Source organism: Natator depressus, chromosome 22 (assembly GCF_965152275.1).
Source record: "Natator depressus isolate rNatDep1 chromosome 22, rNatDep2.hap1, whole genome shotgun sequence".
NCBI lineage: Eukaryota > Metazoa > Chordata > Testudines > Cheloniidae > Natator > Natator depressus.
The window spans coordinates 2355635-2374208 of record NC_134255.1 but is presented as its reverse complement, the minus strand read 5'-3'; the positions used below and the strand labels follow the sequence as shown (position 1 = coordinate 2374208).

At 51.6% G+C, this 18574-nt stretch overlaps 1 protein-coding gene across 1 annotated transcript in view; it reads right to left on the bottom strand.

Moving 5' to 3' along the window:
* Positions 1–464: 464 nt before the first annotated feature.
* The window catches only part of HEPACAM (hepatic and glial cell adhesion molecule), an 87281-nt gene continuing 69171 nt past the window's right edge, over positions 465–18574 (bottom strand). The window contains exons 4-7 of the mRNA XM_074936829.1: positions 7495–7588; positions 5565–5638; positions 3450–3520; positions 465–1413 (exon numbers count right to left, since the gene is read on the bottom strand). Of these exons, the coding sequence (XP_074792930.1) occupies positions 1117–1413; positions 3450–3520; positions 5565–5638; positions 7495–7588 (536 nt within the window). The 3' untranslated portion in view covers positions 465–1116. The remainder of the gene's footprint in view (positions 1414–3449; positions 3521–5564; positions 5639–7494; positions 7589–18574) is intronic.

The following is an 18574-nucleotide window of genomic DNA, read 5'->3' as shown; positions in this document are numbered from 1 at the left end:
GGGCACGCTCACGCACCAGAGGAGTCTCTGCAGTCCTGCTCATTTGGGGCATGTTTAAATCCAGCTTGCTGAGACTCAGATGCAGAAAAGCAGGTAAGGGGGAGCGCAGACATCACTGACCGGCCAAAGTGTCGGCTTCTTGGAGGGGGTCGTGTCCTTTTCTGGATTAAGCCCTGTGCAAAGGCCTGGTGAATCAGGTCTGGAATGTGATCTACCCTAACGTCCAGGTCTGGAATGTGATCTACCCTGTGTTTGGCTTGAGGGGAAAGTGGCACAGCCCAACCCCCTGCATTCAGCGCCCGCGTGACTCCATTGAGCGCAGCCATCAAGCCTAACTCCGGCACAAGCATGGACTAGCTTCAGCAGCATGCTGCCTCTGACGGGCCTTCCAGCCTCGCACCAAGCCCTGTAAATGAGCAACGACTCACCAAGCAGTGTCCTGACAGTCCTAGGCCTCTGCTCCCTCGAAAGCAGCACCGCAATGCTTTGTGAATGTCTGTGAGGTCCGTCCAATGATCAGCACATGCAGACAGGCCCCCGCTACAGGGACACGGCCACACGTGTGTGTGCCCACAGACACGCTCCACGCCGACATCGGCCCACGGGGGGGGTGTGTGTGCGAGCTCACATGCAGATGTACTTGCCCACAGGCTCACGTAATGTCACACTGAGATGCACATTCACGCAGACATGCACACCTAGTCACACTCGGAAGCATGTCTGCTCATACATGCCTACTCATGCTAAGCTGCACACACACACACACACATTCTCACACTCACACACACATGCAGAGCTGCATAGGGACAGATCTCAAATGTGAGGGAATTAGTCTGACACCCCAGAAAGCCAAAGCTCAGTGAGCTGCCTGGGATTGCTCTAGAGTGTTAAATAGCAAATTAGTGTCTTTAAACCCGCTGAAGTTTGAACACTGAGGCTACAGTAAATTTTAAACTGGGCTCAGCCAGCCAGCGGAGAAACGCGATTCACCTTTATCTACAGGCAGTACCTGGGCCCACACGCGGACATACACACGCCTGAAACAAACGCACTGCCACCTGCTAGAGACACATTCCTAGGCAGTGGGAGCTTCCTGTTCACATGAGCTAGATGCCCTCAGGCATTGATTTCGACAGAGTTGCCCTCCTCCTGCTCCCGGATGATGTGAACGCCAGCAGTCCGCAGCATGCGAGTAGCGCTCTGGGAGCACACAGGAGAGCCTGGGGACCTTGGTGGGGATTTGTGTACTCTGGAGGAGGCTGGAGATCGGGCTGGGGAGCGGTGATATCTGCGAGCCGATCGAACAGGAGGACCTGGGGATCTGCCAGGAGGAGAGCTGGAGTAGCTGGGCGGTCCTTGCTCAGCTGTGGTTCTGGCATCCGGAGGGGACTCCTCTTCCGCCTCCGGAGAATCCTTCAGGAATACAAGAAGAAGCAACAGGTGGCATTCAGGATGAGCTGGGCAAAGACAGTAGGGACACTGCAGTTGAGGCAGGCCTTAAAAGCCAGCAAGAGGCAGATCCTGCAGGAGTGCCGTAGCTGGGTTCAGGAGCTGCGTTCTCCAGCCAGCGCTTTTCCATTCCCAAAGCCACACAGGGATTAATGCTCGTGTGACCCCCAAGTCACAGCACTAGGCGTCACGGGCAGCCTTTGATAGCATGACTTACTATCGTTCAATCTGCTCCATCCTCCTCTGAGCGCAGACAGGTCTCAGGCCGCTGCGGAGCAGGGACAGATCATGCCAGAGGGCATTTGTAAACAGCATCAATCGTGTTTGCTGCCAGTGCCGGACCCCTGGACGTTTGAGGGGGTTTCCCAGGAGCTGCCTGCCCTAAAGCGCTGCTCAGATAGTGCTTTCTGATCTCCTGAGCTGTGGATTATCGCACACACCGGCTCCCTTCCCTGGAGAAGGTTCAGCCTGCAGGGGATCAGAATGGCACGTTTTGCTGCCCACGCCCACAGTGCTTCTGCACAGCACCCTGCTCTCTGCACGTCTACCAGCAGGTGTTGCCCTTGAGTCACAATAAGCTTGAATGAGACAAGCCCTCAGAGAAGGATGGGGGGGCGGGGCATTGTTTAACCTGAACTTGTCTTCCTTGCTTGTTCTTTTTAATAACAGAGCAGGTGAGAAATGAAGAAGCCACAGTCCATGGTTAAGGATGTGACTCTGCTGCCATTAAACGGCTAGTTTTTATATCCCTCCCAGGTTGCATTCTGAAAAAAGCCCCTTGCCGTTTGAAATTCCTTGTGTGTACAGTTCAGGCAGGGGACAATGATCTGGAAAAGTCTGGGCTTACCAAGACAGGTTTGGGACTTAGCAAATTGGGGAGGGGGGGATTTCAATTTTTGAAGAATCTTGTCATTTTTCTGTTCTGTCTCTGTTAGGCCTGGGGCTGGCTACCCCTTATGTGTTCGATAATTGGTTCTATGAGATGCTTTCGTGTGGGATCACTGTCGCACTGAGCGAAGCAGGAAGGCCTGCGAGATGCCCATCCTGCCACACCAGTGCTGGGCTGCTGGACATACTTCATACACTCCCAGGGTGCTGGAAGTGTTCCCAGCCCTGGGACTACTGGAACAGAAGAGCCCAGCAGCCACTGTCAAAGGAGCCCACGTTCTGGGCCCATGGTAAAAGCTCACCCTGTTTCTTGCAATCGTCAGCTGTGTAGAGGCCTGGTAACAGGGAGGGGGTCTACTGGAGCTGTGTGGGAGTGAAAGCCGGGGGCCAGCTATTTTTGTACACTTGGTGGGCCGGGCTCCTCCATACCCAGACAAATGCCGTCTGATATCCTGGGCTGAATGTGCCATTGGAGCCAGCTACTTGGGACCTGCCAAACTCACAGGTGCCACAAATCCCATTGCTACCTGCAAATGCGCCCTGGCATGTGCTGATCCAGCTTCTTTTCATGCATGGCAGGTTTGTTACAGCCAGGTGAATCTCAGCAGTTTGCTTTGGAGGAGCTTGACTGGCCATTTCCAGGGTGGGTCCCCCTGGGGTTCACGGCCCACAAGTTTTGCTTTGAGTTTCTGGTTCAAACAAACTTCAAACCTCAGAGAAATTCAGTCAGAATGTCTGGATCTCCCCCTATTTCACCTGAAACCAGAAGTCCTGCCCAATTTCCATGGACAGCTCTAAACTGCTCCAAATTTGTCCAAGACAAACAGCTTCCCCCAAACAATGCAGAAGACTCAGCCAAGCGAGTCTATGACTAGTGCTGGTAACAAAAGTTGCTAGGGCTTAACTGAAAGTGTTTCACACAGTTCCAGGATTGCAAGCCCATTTACAGGATCCATGCCCGAGCCTCCATGTGAACATGTCCCCTTTGGCCTTGCCTGGAACAACGCTGTTTCACCCTCTTATATGGAAAGAAATTGCCCTGTGCCATCCCAGGGGAAAGCTGTGAAATTACTGGCCTACAGACCCTACGGCTTACAAAGCACAACACTTACTTTGTCCTTTAAGATGTAGAGAGCAACCGGATTCCTGCGTTCATGTTCTCCGCTGCGGGGAACAATCTCAACTGCACAGAAACAGCAACAAACCCCAGTGACATTTCTGATTAATAACTGGAGAAGGACCCTACGCACAGCGTGTGTGTGTCTGTGTGTGTGTTTGTGTGTCTGTCCGTCCATCCCAGCTGCTGCCCAGGCCTGACCTGGTGTGTGGGTGTTAGAATCCTCCTGGCTTTGCTTAGATTCCAGGAACAGGACAAAGACTCAAAGTGCAAGTTTACACAATCTTCCAGTCTCCATTAAGTCAGACTTACTGAGCTAGATTTTGGAAATCCTGCCAGTTGTTTGTGTGACTGAATTACACTGCAGTGCAGGCATGGGCTGCCAAGCAGAGAGTCACACACGAGTGGGGTAAAAACATGCCCATGTGTGCTTGATCAGGAGTGGGCAGAGCTGGCAATATTGGCTCCCTCCCGAGTGTAATATTTAGACAAATTCTGTGGGCAGCCCCCAAAGGCTGCATCATAGCAGGAACCTGAGATCACAGCAATCAGCTACTAAAGTTTAGGGAGCAAGAGCCAGCAGCTCTAGGGGTGGCCTATGGCATATAGAACCCCTCCTCTGCTGGGCCCCACATGAGAAATTGTCTCAGATACAGGAAAGGGAAACAGGACTTTTTTGCTCAGATTTGTGGTCTGTGCAAAATCAAACAGGAGCCAGGGGGTTATGGAGGATAGGACCATCAATGGCTATTAGACAGGATGGGCAGGGATGGTGTCCCAAGCCTCTGTTTGCCAGAAGCTGGCAATGGCGACAGGGGATGGATCACTTGATCATTACCTGTGCTGTTCATTCCCTCTGGGGCACCTGGCACCGGCCGCTGTCGGCAGACAGGATACTGGGCTAGACGGACCTTTGGTCTGATCCAGTATGGCTGTTCTTTTGTTCTTATACAAGTCCCTTTGCACCCCCCAGCCCTGCAAACAGGCCGAGTGACACAACACTTGCTTTAGGATCCCATCTGGCCTCTGGTTTCATGCATGCATACAGAGCCCCACTGAAGGAACAGGGTCTTAAGCAGAAGCCAGAATAAATGATGGGACTCAGGAGCTAGAAAGCAGAGAAACCTGAAAACAGTTTTTTGCAAGAGCATGGTGCTCCAAAGCCTTCAGTGGAGATATCCCACCTCCATGTGAAGCAGGGTTTCCATTGAACCGATGCCACAGAGGAGTGGTTACATGCCTGAACCTCCCCATGCTGGGAGCTCAGGATTAATAGCTGAAAGAATGCACAACTGAAAGAGCGTGCAAAAAATCACAAGGGAAATTGTGTATGCACATGTGGGCCGGAGCCACCGGCGCTGTATTTATTAACGCTTGTCTCTTCCTGCTGGTTTGTCTCAATGTTAAAAGTGTGGGTTTGCTTAGGCCTGCAGTCCATTAACCCTAGGGTGACCAGACAGCAAATGTGAAAAATAGGAGCCTATATAAGAAAAAGACCCAAAAATCGGGACCGTCCCTATAAAATCAGGACATCTGGTCACCCTAGTTAACCCTGGCTCTGGGATGGTGCACAGGCAGGGACATTTCACCCACACATTGATTATTCAGGATAACAACATGATTAAACATCTTCAGACTAATTTTCTGGCTAATGGATCCCTGGGAAATAATTGCTTAGGACAGAGCCTGGTGCCCTTTCTTATACAGGAAGCCAGAACAAAATCTAGCCTGTTATTATTTATTGTATATGATGTTGACCCAGCTAGCGTTTACTCGTGGCTCTGGAGCTACTCAGCGTGAGGAGTCCCGCAGTGACGACTGCGCCTAACGGCAAGGGTCTGCAGGTCGTGAGGGTCATCGCATAAGAAGAGGGTCACTAAGGAGCCCTGACAACAAGCCGTTACCAGCTGTTTTCCGAGCTCCCCAGTGTGTATCAACAGGAAAACTCCCCTTTGACTGTTTTCTTTGCCCGCAGAGGTGCTGTGATAAGTGGCTACAAATAGCAACAAAAGCCACATTGGCAGGATTGGCCAACAAGCCCTGGGAGGCTCCAGCCATCTGTGCCCTGCGGAGAGTTCAGAGTAGACAGAATCTCAGGACAATTATTTACCTTCGTGCTTTAAATGCTCTTCGTTCTGATCCATGTATTCGGAGGAGCTTTGCTTGTCCAGCTTCTGTTTGTCTCTGTTAAATGTACAAGGTGTTTTGTAAAGAACAAGCCGGGAGACGTGTGCTCAGATGCCCTTTACTAACAATGTTCTCGTCCCAGGGGAAGGCCCTTTGTGTGCTACTTGTCCTGCAATGCTCACGGCTCTTCTGCTCCAAGGCAGCACAATGGCACTGAGGCACTGCTGCTGGGGAGGTTTCCCCAGCTTTATACACAGCCGAGGCCGCTGATGGGGAATGTGTTCAGTGGCCGAAGGGAACAAAAATCCCAGGACTGCAAAATGAAAGGAGGATGGCAGCTGAGTCTTGGAGATGCTGCAGCTGGACGCTGCCTGCTCCAGGACCTGTCACCTCAGCTACTGCAATAATGGCACCGTGCGACTAAGGTCAGAATCCACTGCATCCTACCTGGAGTATTGGGGGGAGGGACAGCTCAGTGGTTTGAGCATAGGCGTGCTAAACCCAGGGTTGAGAGTTCAATCCTTGAGGGGGCCATTTAGGGATCTGGGGCAAAAATTGGGGGTTGGTCCTGCTTTAAGCAGGGGGTGGGACTAGATGACCTCCTGAGGTCCCTTCCAACCCTGAGATTCTGTGAAACAAGGAACTGACTTGTAGCCCAGGTTCTATGGCAGCACTAGTCATGGAGGGGCTGGGGTAGGGCTCCTCCACTGGGAATGGCTTGACTTTTATCAGGGGTTTATGTCTGGGAATAGCTCAGGGTGCATGATTAGTTAGCCCAGTCTGCCCTATTGTTGAGGTGGAGATAAGCTGGTATTTAGCCTTCCCCAATTTTAAACATTTCTGGTTTTTAAAAAGCCAACCCAAGACTTTGTAAGACACTATTTGAAAGTGAACTACAGCGGGGGGGGGGGGGAACGACGGACTTGCGGTCCCTTTGGTAGAGCCGTCCCAGGCTGTTCTGTCCTGCGATCAGGGCAGATAATCATGAGCCATGCCCAGCGCTGCGACAGCCCCTCCTGTCTGCACGCAGCGGGGACTCTGCCCAGCTGGACGCGTGGGGTTATTGGGGTTATTCATTAATTCCTGGGGGGGTCAGTTCATGGTAGGTTTGATTGATTGTGGAGTTTGTCGAGTTTAAGTGCCCAGGGCTCTGGGGAGCCCCTTCTCGGAGAGAATAAAGACACCAAGGACATGTTACTGGGGTTGTGTTCCCTGTGGCAGACAGAAGCCCCCCGGGTCCACAGACAGCCCAGCAAACCACATGGAGCCATTTGCTGGGAGATGGTCCCCAGAGCGCTCCCAGCTCCTCAGCCAGCCCCACCCCACTCCCCCCGTCACGGCTGGCATGGGTGAGAACATGCAGCGTGAGAGGACAGATTGGAAAAAGAGAGAATAGGCCACAAGGAAACAAATACAGATAAATACTGGTGTGTCCAAGAGAGACAGGCCTGACAGAGCAGGGGGAGCAGCCGGGGAAGCTGTGTCCCCATGCGATCCCTGGGATAGGGCTGGAAGCCGGGAGGGGAGCAGCCAGGGGGAGCTGTGTCCCCGTGCAATACCCGGGATCGGGCTGGGAGCCGGGAGCCTGGTGCAGGGGATCCATCCGGGGAGCTGTGTCCCTGTGCAATACCTGGGATGGGGCTGGGAGCCGGGAGGCTGGCACAGGGGGGCAGCTAGGGGGAGCTGTGTCCTTGTGTGATCCCCGGGATGGGGCTGGGAGCTGGGAGAGGAGCAGCCAGGGGGAGCTGTGTCCCTGTGTGATCCCCGGGATGGGGCTGGGAGGCTGGCACGGGGGAGCAGCCAGAGGAAGCTGTGTCCCTGTGCAATCCCCAAGATGGGGCTGGGAGCTGGGAGGCTGGCACTGGGGAAGCAGAGTGACAGGTATTTTATTCAAGTTAGGTGAAAATGCTCACTTTTTGGAGGGTTTCCAGCAGGCACAGACCGTCACCAAGGTGACGAGAAGGAAAATGCCCCCAGTGGAGAGGATTATGTAGAGGGAGCTCCTTCCTAGGAGAGAGAAGGCAGAGGAATTACCGCTCACACCCACAGCGGCTGCCCTGTCACTGTCTCAGCCTTTACAATGCCCATTCTGCTCTCTGCAGGCAGTACAAGGAACAACCCCAGCGTCAGTCCACCCTCAGCAGTGCTCAGCTCGGGGTCACGCTGACACCCTGCCAGGGATGCCCCAGCTCCCACTGACGGAGGAGAACCCAAACAGCCCTGGAGATGAGCACAATCCTCTGTTTCTTTCAGTTCCAACACACACAGCTGGGGAGGGCTGGAGAAGAGCTGGAGCAGCCTCTCTGGGCCCCCAGCATAAGGCAAATGGAGCAGAAAGAGACAATTTGCCCCTCTTCCAGCCTGAGCCCCCAGGACCCAGGTAAGTGCCCTGCTGCATCACTTCCCAGGTGTCTGTCAAACACTGTACCCGGCAGGGATGCTGCAGCGGCACTGAATGCCAGCGACTAGCAGACAACATTTGCTGGCCCTGGATCTTGGACACACTGGACCCTCAGCGCCCAGGCTGGGGGATTGTCTGTGTCAGTGAGACTCAGACCTCAGGGATTCAGGAGCCAAATTAGCAATCAACAGTACCCAAAAGAGCCATCGTAGTGTGAATTCATTGTGTCATTTACTATAGTACTATTCACATTTAAACAGTATGATGGGAAAATTTAGTTTTTATATATATATATAAATATTAGGGCTGTCAAGTGATTAAAAAAAGTCATCGCAATTAATCGTGCGATTAATCACACTGTTAAACAATAATAGAATACCATTTATTTTAATATTTTTGGATGTTTTCTATATTTTCACATATATTGATTTCACAGAATACAGTCTTCAGTGCTGACTTTATATTTATTTTTATTACAAATATTTGCACTGTAAAAAACAAAAGAAATAGTATTTTTCAATTTGCCTAATACAAGTACTGCAGAGCAATTTCTTTATCATGACAGTTGAACTTACAAATGTAGAATTATGAACAAAAAATAACTGCACTCAAAAATAAAACAATGTAAAGCATTAGAACTTACAAGTCCACTCAGTCCTACTTCTTGCTCATCCAATCGCTCAGACAAACAAATTTGTTTACATTTGCAGGACATAATGCTTAGGGTTGCCAGGCATCTGGTTTTGAACTGGAATGCCCAGTCAAAAAGGGGCCCTGGTGACTCTGGTCAGCACTGCTGACCGGGCCGCTAAAGGTCCGGTTGGTGGAGCAGTGGGGCTAAGGCAGGCTCCCTACCTGCCCTGGCTCTGTGTGGCTCAAATAAGCAGCCGGCATGTCCGGCTCCTAGGTGCAGGGGCAGCCACAGGGGCTCCCCATGCTGTCCCTGCCCAAGCTGCGGGGCCGGTGCCTGAAAAAGCAGGCAGCACACAGAACTCCCCGGTCCCTCCGCCTAGGAGCTGGGCATGCCAGCCGATTCCAGGAGATGCATGCAGGCAGGGCAGGGCAGGCAGGGAGCCTGCCTTAGCCCCACTGCACTGTCGCCCAGGAGCCACCTGAGGTAAGTGCCACCCAACTGGAGCCTGCACCCGAATCCCCCTCCTGCACCCCAACCCCCTGTCCCAGGTCAGAACCCCCTCCCGCACCATAACTCCCTCCTGGAGCCCTCACCTCACACCCTGTCCTGCACTCCACCCCCCTGCCCCAGCCCTGAGCCCCCTCCCACACCCAAACTCCCTCTCAGAGCCCACATTCCACATCCCCTCCTGCATCTAAACCTCAGCCCTGAGCCCCCTCCTGCACCCAAACTCCCTCCCAGAGTGCAGACCCTACACCCCCTCCCACACCCCAACCCCCTGCCCCAGCCATGAGCCCCCTATAGAATCATAGAATAACAGAGTTGGAAGGGACCTCTGGAGGCCATCTAGTCCAACCCCCTGCCCAGAGCAGGACCAATCCCAACTAAATCATCCCAGCCAGGGCTTTGTCAAGCCTGACCTTAAAAACTTCTAAGGAAGGGGATTCCACCACCTCCCTTGGTAACGCATTCCAGTGTTTCACCACCCTCCTAGTGAAAAAGTTTTTCCTAATATCCAACCTAAACCTCCCCCACTGCAACTTGAGACCATTACTCCTTGTCCTGTCATCTGCTATCACTGAGAATAGTCTAGATCCATCCTCTTTGGATCCACCTTTCAGGTAGTTAAAAGCAGCTATCAAATCCCCCCTCATTCTTCTCTTCTGTAGACTAAACAATCCCAGTTCCCTCAGCCTCTCCTCATAACTCATGTGTTCCAGACCCCTAATCATTTTTGTTGCCCTTCGCTGGACTCTCCAATTTCTCCACATCCTTCTTGTAGTGTGGGGCCCAAAACTGGACACAGTACTCCAGATGAGGCCTCACCAATGTCCAATAGAGGGGAATGATCACGTCCCTCGATCTGCTGGCAATGCCCCTACTTATACACCCCAAAATGCCGTTGGCCTTCTTGGCAACAAGGGCACACTGTTGACTCATATCCAGCTTCTCGTCCACTGTCACCCCTAGGTCCTTCTCTGCAGAACTGCTGCCTAGCCATTCGGTCCCTAGTCTGTATTGGTTCATTGGATTCTTCCGTCCTAAGTGCAGGACTCTGCACTTGTCCTTGTTGAACCTCATTAGATTTCTTTTGGCCAAATCCTCCAATTTGTTTAGGTCCCTCTGTATCTTATCCCTACCCTCCAGTGTATCTACCACTCCTCCCAGTTTAGTGCCATCCGCAAACTTGCTGAGGGTGCAATCCACACCATCCTCCAGATCATTAATGAAGATATTGAACAAAACCGGCCCCGGGACCGACCCTTGGGGCACTCTGCTAGATACCGGCTGCCAACTAGACATGGAGCCATTGATCACTACCCGTTGAGCCCGACAATCTAGCCAACTTTCTACCCACCTTGTAGTGCATCCATCCAGCCCATACTTCTTTAACTTGCTGGCAAGAATACTGTGGGAGACCGTGTCAAAAGCTTTGCTAAAGTCGAGGAATAACACGTCCACTGCTTTTCCTTCATCCACAGAACCAGTTATCTCATCATAGAAGGCAATTAGATTAGTCAGGCATGACTTTCCCTTGGTGAATCCATGCTGACTGTTCCTGATCACTTTCCTCTCGTCTAAGTACTTCAGAATTGATTCCTTGAGGACATGCTCCATGATTTTTCCAGGGATTGAGGTGAGGCTGACTGGCCTGTAGTTCCCAGGATCGTCCTTCTTCCCTTTTTTAAAGATGGGCACTACATTAGCCTTTTTCCAGTCGTCCGGGACTTCCCCCGATCGCCATGAGTTTTCAAAGATAACGGCCAATGGCTCTGCAATCACAGCCGCCAATTCCTTTAGCACTCTCGGATGCAGCGTATCCGGCCCCATGGACTTGTGCTCGTCCAGCTTTTCTAAATAGTCCCGAACCACTTCTTTCTCCACAGAGGGCTGGCCACCTCCTCCCCATGCTGTGCTGCCCAGTGCAGTAGTCTGGGAGCTGACCTTGTTCGTGAAGACAGAGGCAAAAAAAGCATTGAGTACATTAGCTTTTTCCACATCCTCTGTCACTAGGTTGCCTCCCTCATTCAGTAAGGGGCCCACACTTTCCTTGGCTTTCTTCTTATTGCCAACATACCTGAAGAAACCCTTCTTGTTACTCTTAACATCCCTCGCTAGCTCCAACTCCAGGTGTGATTTAGCCTTCCTGATTTCATTCCTACATGCCCGAGCAATATTTATATACTCATCCCTGGTCATTTGTCCAATCTTCCACTTCTTGTAAGCCTCTTTTTTGTGTTTAAGATCAGCAAGGATTTCACTGTTAAGCCAAGCTGGTCGCCTGCCATATTTACTATTGTTTCTACACATCGGGATGGTTTGTCCCTGTAACCTCAATAAGGATTCTTTAAAATACAGCCAGCTCTCCTGGACTCCTTTCCCCCTCATGTTATTCTCCCAGGGGATCTTGCCCATCAGTTCCCGGAGAGAGTCAAAGTCTGCTTTTCTGAAGTCCAGGGTCCGTATTATGCTGCTTTCCTTTCTTCCTTGTGTCAGGATCCTGAACTCGACCATCTTATGGTCACTGCCTCCCAGGTTACCATCCACTTTTGCTTCCCCTACTAATTCTTCCCGTTTGTGAGCAGCAGGTCAAGAAGAGCTCCACCCCTAGTTGGTTCCTCCAGCACTTGCACCAGGAAATTGTCCCCTATAGTTTCCAAAAACTTCCTGGATTGTCTGTGCACCGCTGTATTGCTCTCCCAGCAGATATCAGGGTGATTGAAGTCTCCCTTGAGAACCAGGGCATGCGATCTACTAGCTTCTGCGACTTGCCGGAAGAAAGCCTCGTCCACCTCATCCCCCTGGTCCGGTGGTCTATAGCAGACTCCCACCACGACATCACCCTTGTTGCTCAGGCTTCTAAACTTAATCCAGAGACTCTTAGGTTTTTCTGCAGTTTCATACTTGAGCTCTGAGCAGTCATACTGCTCCCTTACATACAGTGCAACTCCCCCACCTTTTCTGGCCTCCCTGTCCTTCCTGAACAATTTATACCCCTCCATGACAGTACTCCAGTCATGCGAGTTATCCCACCAAGTCTCCGTTATTCCAATCATATCATAATTCCCTGACTTTGCCAGGACCTCCAGTTCTCCCTGCTTGCTTCCCAGGCTTTGTGCATTTGTATTATAGGTGTAAGCAGAGTCAGGATGAGCTCCACCCTGACATCTGGTGGTGAAGTGTGGCAAGTTGTGGAAAAGAACTTCAGGGGCTGATCTCATTTGCATAGGCACACCCACCCCGCCTAGCATGAGCCCATAGCTGCCCAAATGGTCACTTTGGCTGCTGTGGGATCCCCAGTGTCTCTGTTATTGGGGCAGGAAGAATAAATTGTTATTACCCTGACTATGGGAACTGTGCTTGGAACTGTACTGGGCCTTTTGTTATGATGGAGGGACTCACCATCAACTAATCAGCACTTGCTAGGCAAGGGACATGGGTTCCAAAACTCTGTAAATAAAGAGAGGTGGGGACAAGTATTAATACTTGGTGGCATGGGCCTCTTGGTGAGGGCCTTACATGCTAATTGCACTTCCTCCTCTCTTCACTGTAGAATATCAGAGCTAATTTTGATTCTATTAGGAGTCAAAAGGCTATTAGGAGTCATATAGGCTGCTGAGCTCACTTTGAGCTAAAGGTGTACCAGCACTGAGGCTCCCCTGCTACAAGCTGAATTCACCTAAGAGCTGAAATCACTGAGCGTTGTGTTAAGTAGTGGGGGAGCCTGATGATATATTGTGGAGCAGTTTCCAAGGAGTGCTGGATTGCCTTGTGGACAGGCTGGTAGAGCAGTTCATAGGACGGCGGGAGTTCCTTGTGGGACGCGGAGCAGTTTGTGGGACGGCTGTTTGTGGCCCAACTGCTTGTGGGTCGCAGAGCTGAGCTGAGCCAAGCGAAGCAGTTTGTGGGGCGGCTGGTGGAGCGGAGCAGGGCGGAGCTTATGGAGCTATGGGGCGCTCAGCTTCAGATCATGTAAGGTGCCCCCTTATCTCTCTCTCTCTCTCTCTCTCTCCCCCCCCCCCCAATCTCCACCCAGGTTGGGAGGTAAAGTTCTGCAGATAAACTTTTGAACTCTGGGGCTACCCTGACCAGGAACAGAGACTTTTGGGCCACTGGACTTTTGGGACTTTGGGTGATTTGGGGTTGCTGGACTGAAGAACCAAAGGGAAAGGACATGCCCCGATTTGCTTGGGGTGGGGTTTTTGCTCATGGGTTGTGTTATGAATCCTGTTGGTGGTGTTTCCCCAATATAATGCCACATTGTTTCTCTCTGTTATTAAAAGGCTTTTTGCTACACTCAGACTCTGTGCTTGCGAGAGGGGAAGTATTGCCCCTTGGAGGCGCCCAGCGGGGGTGGTATATATTTGTCCCAGGTCACTGGGTGGGGGCTCGAGCCGGTTTGCATTGTGTTATTGGAATGGATCCCCTAGATATTGAACCCGGCCCTTGTTGCTGCCAACTCTGACGGGCAGAAGGGTTACACAGGCACTTGAGATAACCCACTGATCGCCCTTTGTTCTCAGTATGAGGCAGGAGCCCTCCCCTCTCACACGCTCCTGCTCGTGCTTCCTCCCGGTATCCCGCTTCCCCACTTACCTCAGGGCTTTGGTCTCCTTCCCCCGGTGAACCTAGTTTAAAGCCCTCCTCACTAGGTTAGCCAGCCTGCTCACGAAGATGCTCTTCCCTCTCTTCGTTAAGTGGAGCCCGTCTCTGCCTAGCACTCCTCCTTCTTGGAACACCATCCCATGGTCGAAGAATCCAAAGCCTTCTCTCCGACACCACCTGCGTAGCCATTCATTGACTTCCACGATTCGATGGTCTCTACCCAAGCCTTTTCTTCCACGGGCAGGATGGACGAGAACACCACTTGCACCTCAAACTCCTTTATCCTCCTTCCCAGAGCCATGTAGTCTGCAGTGATCCGCTCAAGGTCATTCTTGGCAGTATCATTGGTGCCCATGTGGAAGCCTGGCTGTTTAAAAATAGCCAGAGCTTCGCGAACCAGCTGAGCAGCGGGGGACAGCAGAGCAGCGGGGGACAGCAGAGCAGCACACAGCAGGAGTTTGCCTGGGATTGGTGAGTATCCGAGTGCGTGTTTGCTGAGTAAGTATCCGAGTGTGTGTTTGCTGGGAGGGCAGTGTGAGAGCCTGAGCGAGTGCTGATTGGCTGGTAGCCTGCAGGGGGCGGGCATTGGGGCTGTCTGTTTGCTTGTTTCAGGGAAGCCTGGCTGTTTAAAAATAGCCAGAGCTTCGCGAACCAGCTGAGCGGCGGGGAAAAGCAGAGCAGCACACAGCAGGAGTTTGCCTGGGAGTTTGCCTGGAGTGAGCCCAGTGAGGCTTACATCTTGTCAACTTCTCTGAGGAAGCTCATAGTAGGAAAGTGATATGGAAGGGGGGGGTTCAGCTGTTGTGACCTGCACTGGATGTGCCATGTTTGTCTTTCTTCCACAGGACAGAAGCGACTTTGTCTGTACAAAGTGCAAGCTGGTCTCCATATTGGAAGAGAAGATTGAAGGTCTAGAGCAACAGATAACGACCCTGCATTGCATACGAGAATCTGAGGATTTTCTGGACAAAAGTCAGGATATGCTTCTACAGGCGCAAAGCTCTAAAGATTTAGAGCAGGTTGCACAGCGGAGCCAAGAGGCCAGTGAAGAACCTTGGCAACATGTGACCTCCAGAAGAAGAAGGGGGAATGTCCGGGTTCCAGCAACGCAGACACAGGTAACTAACCGCTTTCATGTTCTCTCCACAGGTACCATTGCGGAGAGTGGACCAGATGATACGTCTGGGGGGAGAAAGCAGAAGGAGACCCCGCTGGCTGGAAGGCATGAGATGCGATGTCCTGAGGTTGGGGGTTCCACGACCACCACTCCCAAGAGAAGGAGGCGGGTGGTGGTGGTCGGGGACTCTCTCCTCCGGGAGACTGAGTCATCTATCTGCCGCCCTGACCGGGAAAACCGAGAAGTCTGCTGCTTGCCAGGGGCTAAGATTCACGATGTGACGGAGAGACTGCCGAGACTCATCAAGCCCTCGGATCGCTACCCCTTCCTGCTTCTCCACGTGGGCATCAATGATACTGCCAAGAATGACTTTGAGCGGATCACTGCGGACTACGTGGCCCTGGGAAGAAGGATAAAGGAGTTTGAGGCGCAAGTGGTGTTCTTGTCCATCCTCCCCGTGGAAGGAAAAGGCCGGGGCAGGGACCGTCGAATCGTGGAAGTCAATGAATGGCTACGCAGGTGGTGTCGGAGAGAAGGCTTTGGATTTTTTGACCATGGGATGGTGTTCCATGAAGGAGGAGTGCTGGGCAGAGACGGGCTCCACCTTACGAAGAGAGGGAAGAGCATCTTTGCGAGCAGGCTGGCTAACCTAGTGAGGAGGGCTTTAAACTAGGTTCACCGGGGGAAGGAGACCGAAGCCCTGAGGTAAGTGGGAAAGCGGAATACCAGGAGGAAACACAGGCAGGAACGTCTGTGAGGAGAGGGCTCTTGCCTCATACTGAGAATGAGGGGCGATCAGCAGGTTATCTCAAGTGCTTATATACGAATGCACAAAGCCTTGGAAACAAGCAGGGAGAACTGGAGGTCCTGGTGATGTCAAGGAATTATGACGTGATTGGAATAACAGAGACTTGGTGGGATAACTCACATGACTGGAGTACTGTCATGGATGGTTATAAACTGTTCAGGAAGGACAGGCAGGGCAGAAAAGGTGGGGGAGTAGCACTGTATGTAAGGGAACAGTATGAATGCTCAGAGCTCCGGTACGAAACTGCAGAAAAACCTGAGTGTCTATGGATTAGGTTTAGAAGTGTGAGCAACAAGAGTGATGTAGTGGTGGGAGTCTGCTATAGACCACCGGACCAGGGGGATGAGGTGGATGAAGCTTTCTTCCGGCAACTCGCAGAAGCTACTAGATCGCACGCCCTGGTTCCCATGGGTGACTTTAATTTTCCTGGTATCTGCTGGGAGAGCAATACAGCGGTGCATAGACAATCCAGGAAGTTTTTGGAAAGCGTAGGGGACAATTTCCTGGTGCAAGTGCTAGAGGAGCCAACTGGGGGGGAGCTTTTCTTGACCTGCTGCTCACAAACCGGGAAGAATTAGTGGGGGAAGCAAAAGTGGATGGGAATCTGGGAGGCAGTGACCATGAGTTGGTCGAGTTCAGGATCCTGACGCAGGGAAGAAAGGTTCGCACCAGGATACGGACCCTGGACTTCAGGAAAGCAGACTTCGACTCCCTCAGGGAACGGATGGGTAGGATCCCCTGGGGGACTAACATGAAGGGGAAAGGAGTCCAGGAGAGCTGGCTGTATTTCAAGGAATCCCTGTTGAGGTTACAGGGACAAACCATCCCGATGAGTCGAAAGAATAGTAAATATGGCAGGCGACCAGCTTGGCTTAACGGTGAAATCCTAGCGGATCTTAAACATAAAAAAGAAGCTTACAAGAAGTGGAAGGTTGGACATATGACCAGGGATGAGTATAAAAATATTGCTCGGGCATGTAGGAATGAAATCAGGAGGGCCAAATCACACCTGGAGCTGCAGCTAGCAAGAGATGTCAAGAGTAACAAGAAGGGTTTCTTCAGGTATGTTGGCAACAAGAAGAAAACCAAGGAAAGTGTGGGCCCCTTACTGAATGAGGGAGGCAACCTAGTGACAGAGGATGTGGAAAAAGCTAATGTACTCAATGCTTTTTTTGCCTCTGTCTTCACGAACAAGGTCAGCTCCCAGACTGCTGCGCTGGGCATCACAACATGGGGAGTAGATGGCCAGCCCTCAGTGGAGAAAGAGATGGTTAGGGACTATTTAGAAAAGCTGGACGTGCACAAGTCCATGGGGCCGGACGAGTTGCATCCGAGAGTGCTAAAGGAATTGGCGGCTGTGATTGCAGAGCCATTGGCCATTATCTTTGAAAACTCGTGGCGAACGGGGGAAGTCCCGGATGACTGGAAAAAGGCTAATGTAGTGCCAATCTTTAAAAAAGGGAAGAAGGAGGATCCTGGGAACTACAGGCCAGTCAGCCTCACCTCAGTCCCCGGAAAAATCATGGAGCAGGTCCTCAAGGAATCAATCCTGAAGCACTTACACGAGAGGAAAGTGATCAGGAACAGTCAGCCTGGATTCACCAAGGGTAGGTCATGCCTGACTAATCTAATCGCCTTCTATGATGAGATTACTGATTCTGTGGATGAAGGGAAAGCAGTGGATGTATTGTTTCTTGACTTTAGCAAAGCTTTTGACACGGTCTCCCACAGTATTCTTGCCAGCAAGTTAAAGAAGTATGGGCTGGATGAATGCACTATAAGGTGGGTAGAAAGTTGGCTAGATTGTCGGGCTCAACGGGTAGTGATCAATGGCTCCATGTCTAGTTGGCAGCCGGTGTCAAGTGGAGTGCCCCAGGGGTCGGTCCTGGGGCCGGTTTTGTTCAATATCTTCATAAATGATCTGGAGGATGGTGTGGATTGCACTCTCAGCAAATTTGCGGATGATACTAAACTGGGAGGAGTGGTAGATACGCTGGAGGGCAGGGATAGGATACAGAGGGACCTAGACAAATTGGAGGATTGGGCCAAAAGAAACCTGATGAGGTTCAATAAGGATAAGTGCAGGGTCCTGCACTTAGGACGGAAGAACCCAATGCACCGCTACAGACTAGGGACCGAATGGCTAGGCAGCAGTTCTGCGGAAAAGGACCTAGGGGTTACAGTGGACGAGAAGCTGGATATGAGTCAGCAGTGTGCCCTTGTTGCCAAGAAGGCCAATGGCATTTTGGGATGTATAAGTAGGGGCATAGAGAGCAGAATGAGGGACGTGATCGTTCCCCTCTATTCGACATTGGTGAGGCCTCATCTGGAGTACTGTGTCCAGTTTTGGGCCCCACACTACAAGAAGGATGTGGATAAATTGGAGAGAGTCCAGCGAAGGGCAACAAAAATGATTAGGGGTCTGGAACACATGACTTATGAGGAGAGGCTGAGGGAACTGGGGATGTTTAGTCTACGGAAGAGAAGAATGAGGGGGGATTTGATAGCTGCTTTCAACTACCTGAGAGGTGGTTCCAGAGAGGATGGTTCTAGACTATTCTCAGTGGTAGAAGAGGACAGGACAAGGAGTAATGGTCTCAAGTTGCAGTGGGGGAGGTTTAGGCTGGATATTAGGAAAAACTTTTTCACTAGGAGGGTGGTGAAACACTGGAATGCGTTACCTAGGGAGGTGGTAGAATCTCCTTCCTTAGAAGTTTTTAAGGTCAGGCTTGACAAAGCCCTGGCTGGGATGATTTGATTGGGGATTGGTCCTGCTTTGAGCAGGGGGTTGGACTAGATGACCTCCTGAGGTCCCTTCCAACCCTGATATTCTATGATTCTATGATTCTATGAAAGCAGGAAGGGGTAGCGATCCGAGGGCTTGATGAGTCTCGGCAGACTCTCCGTCACATCACAAATCTTAGCCC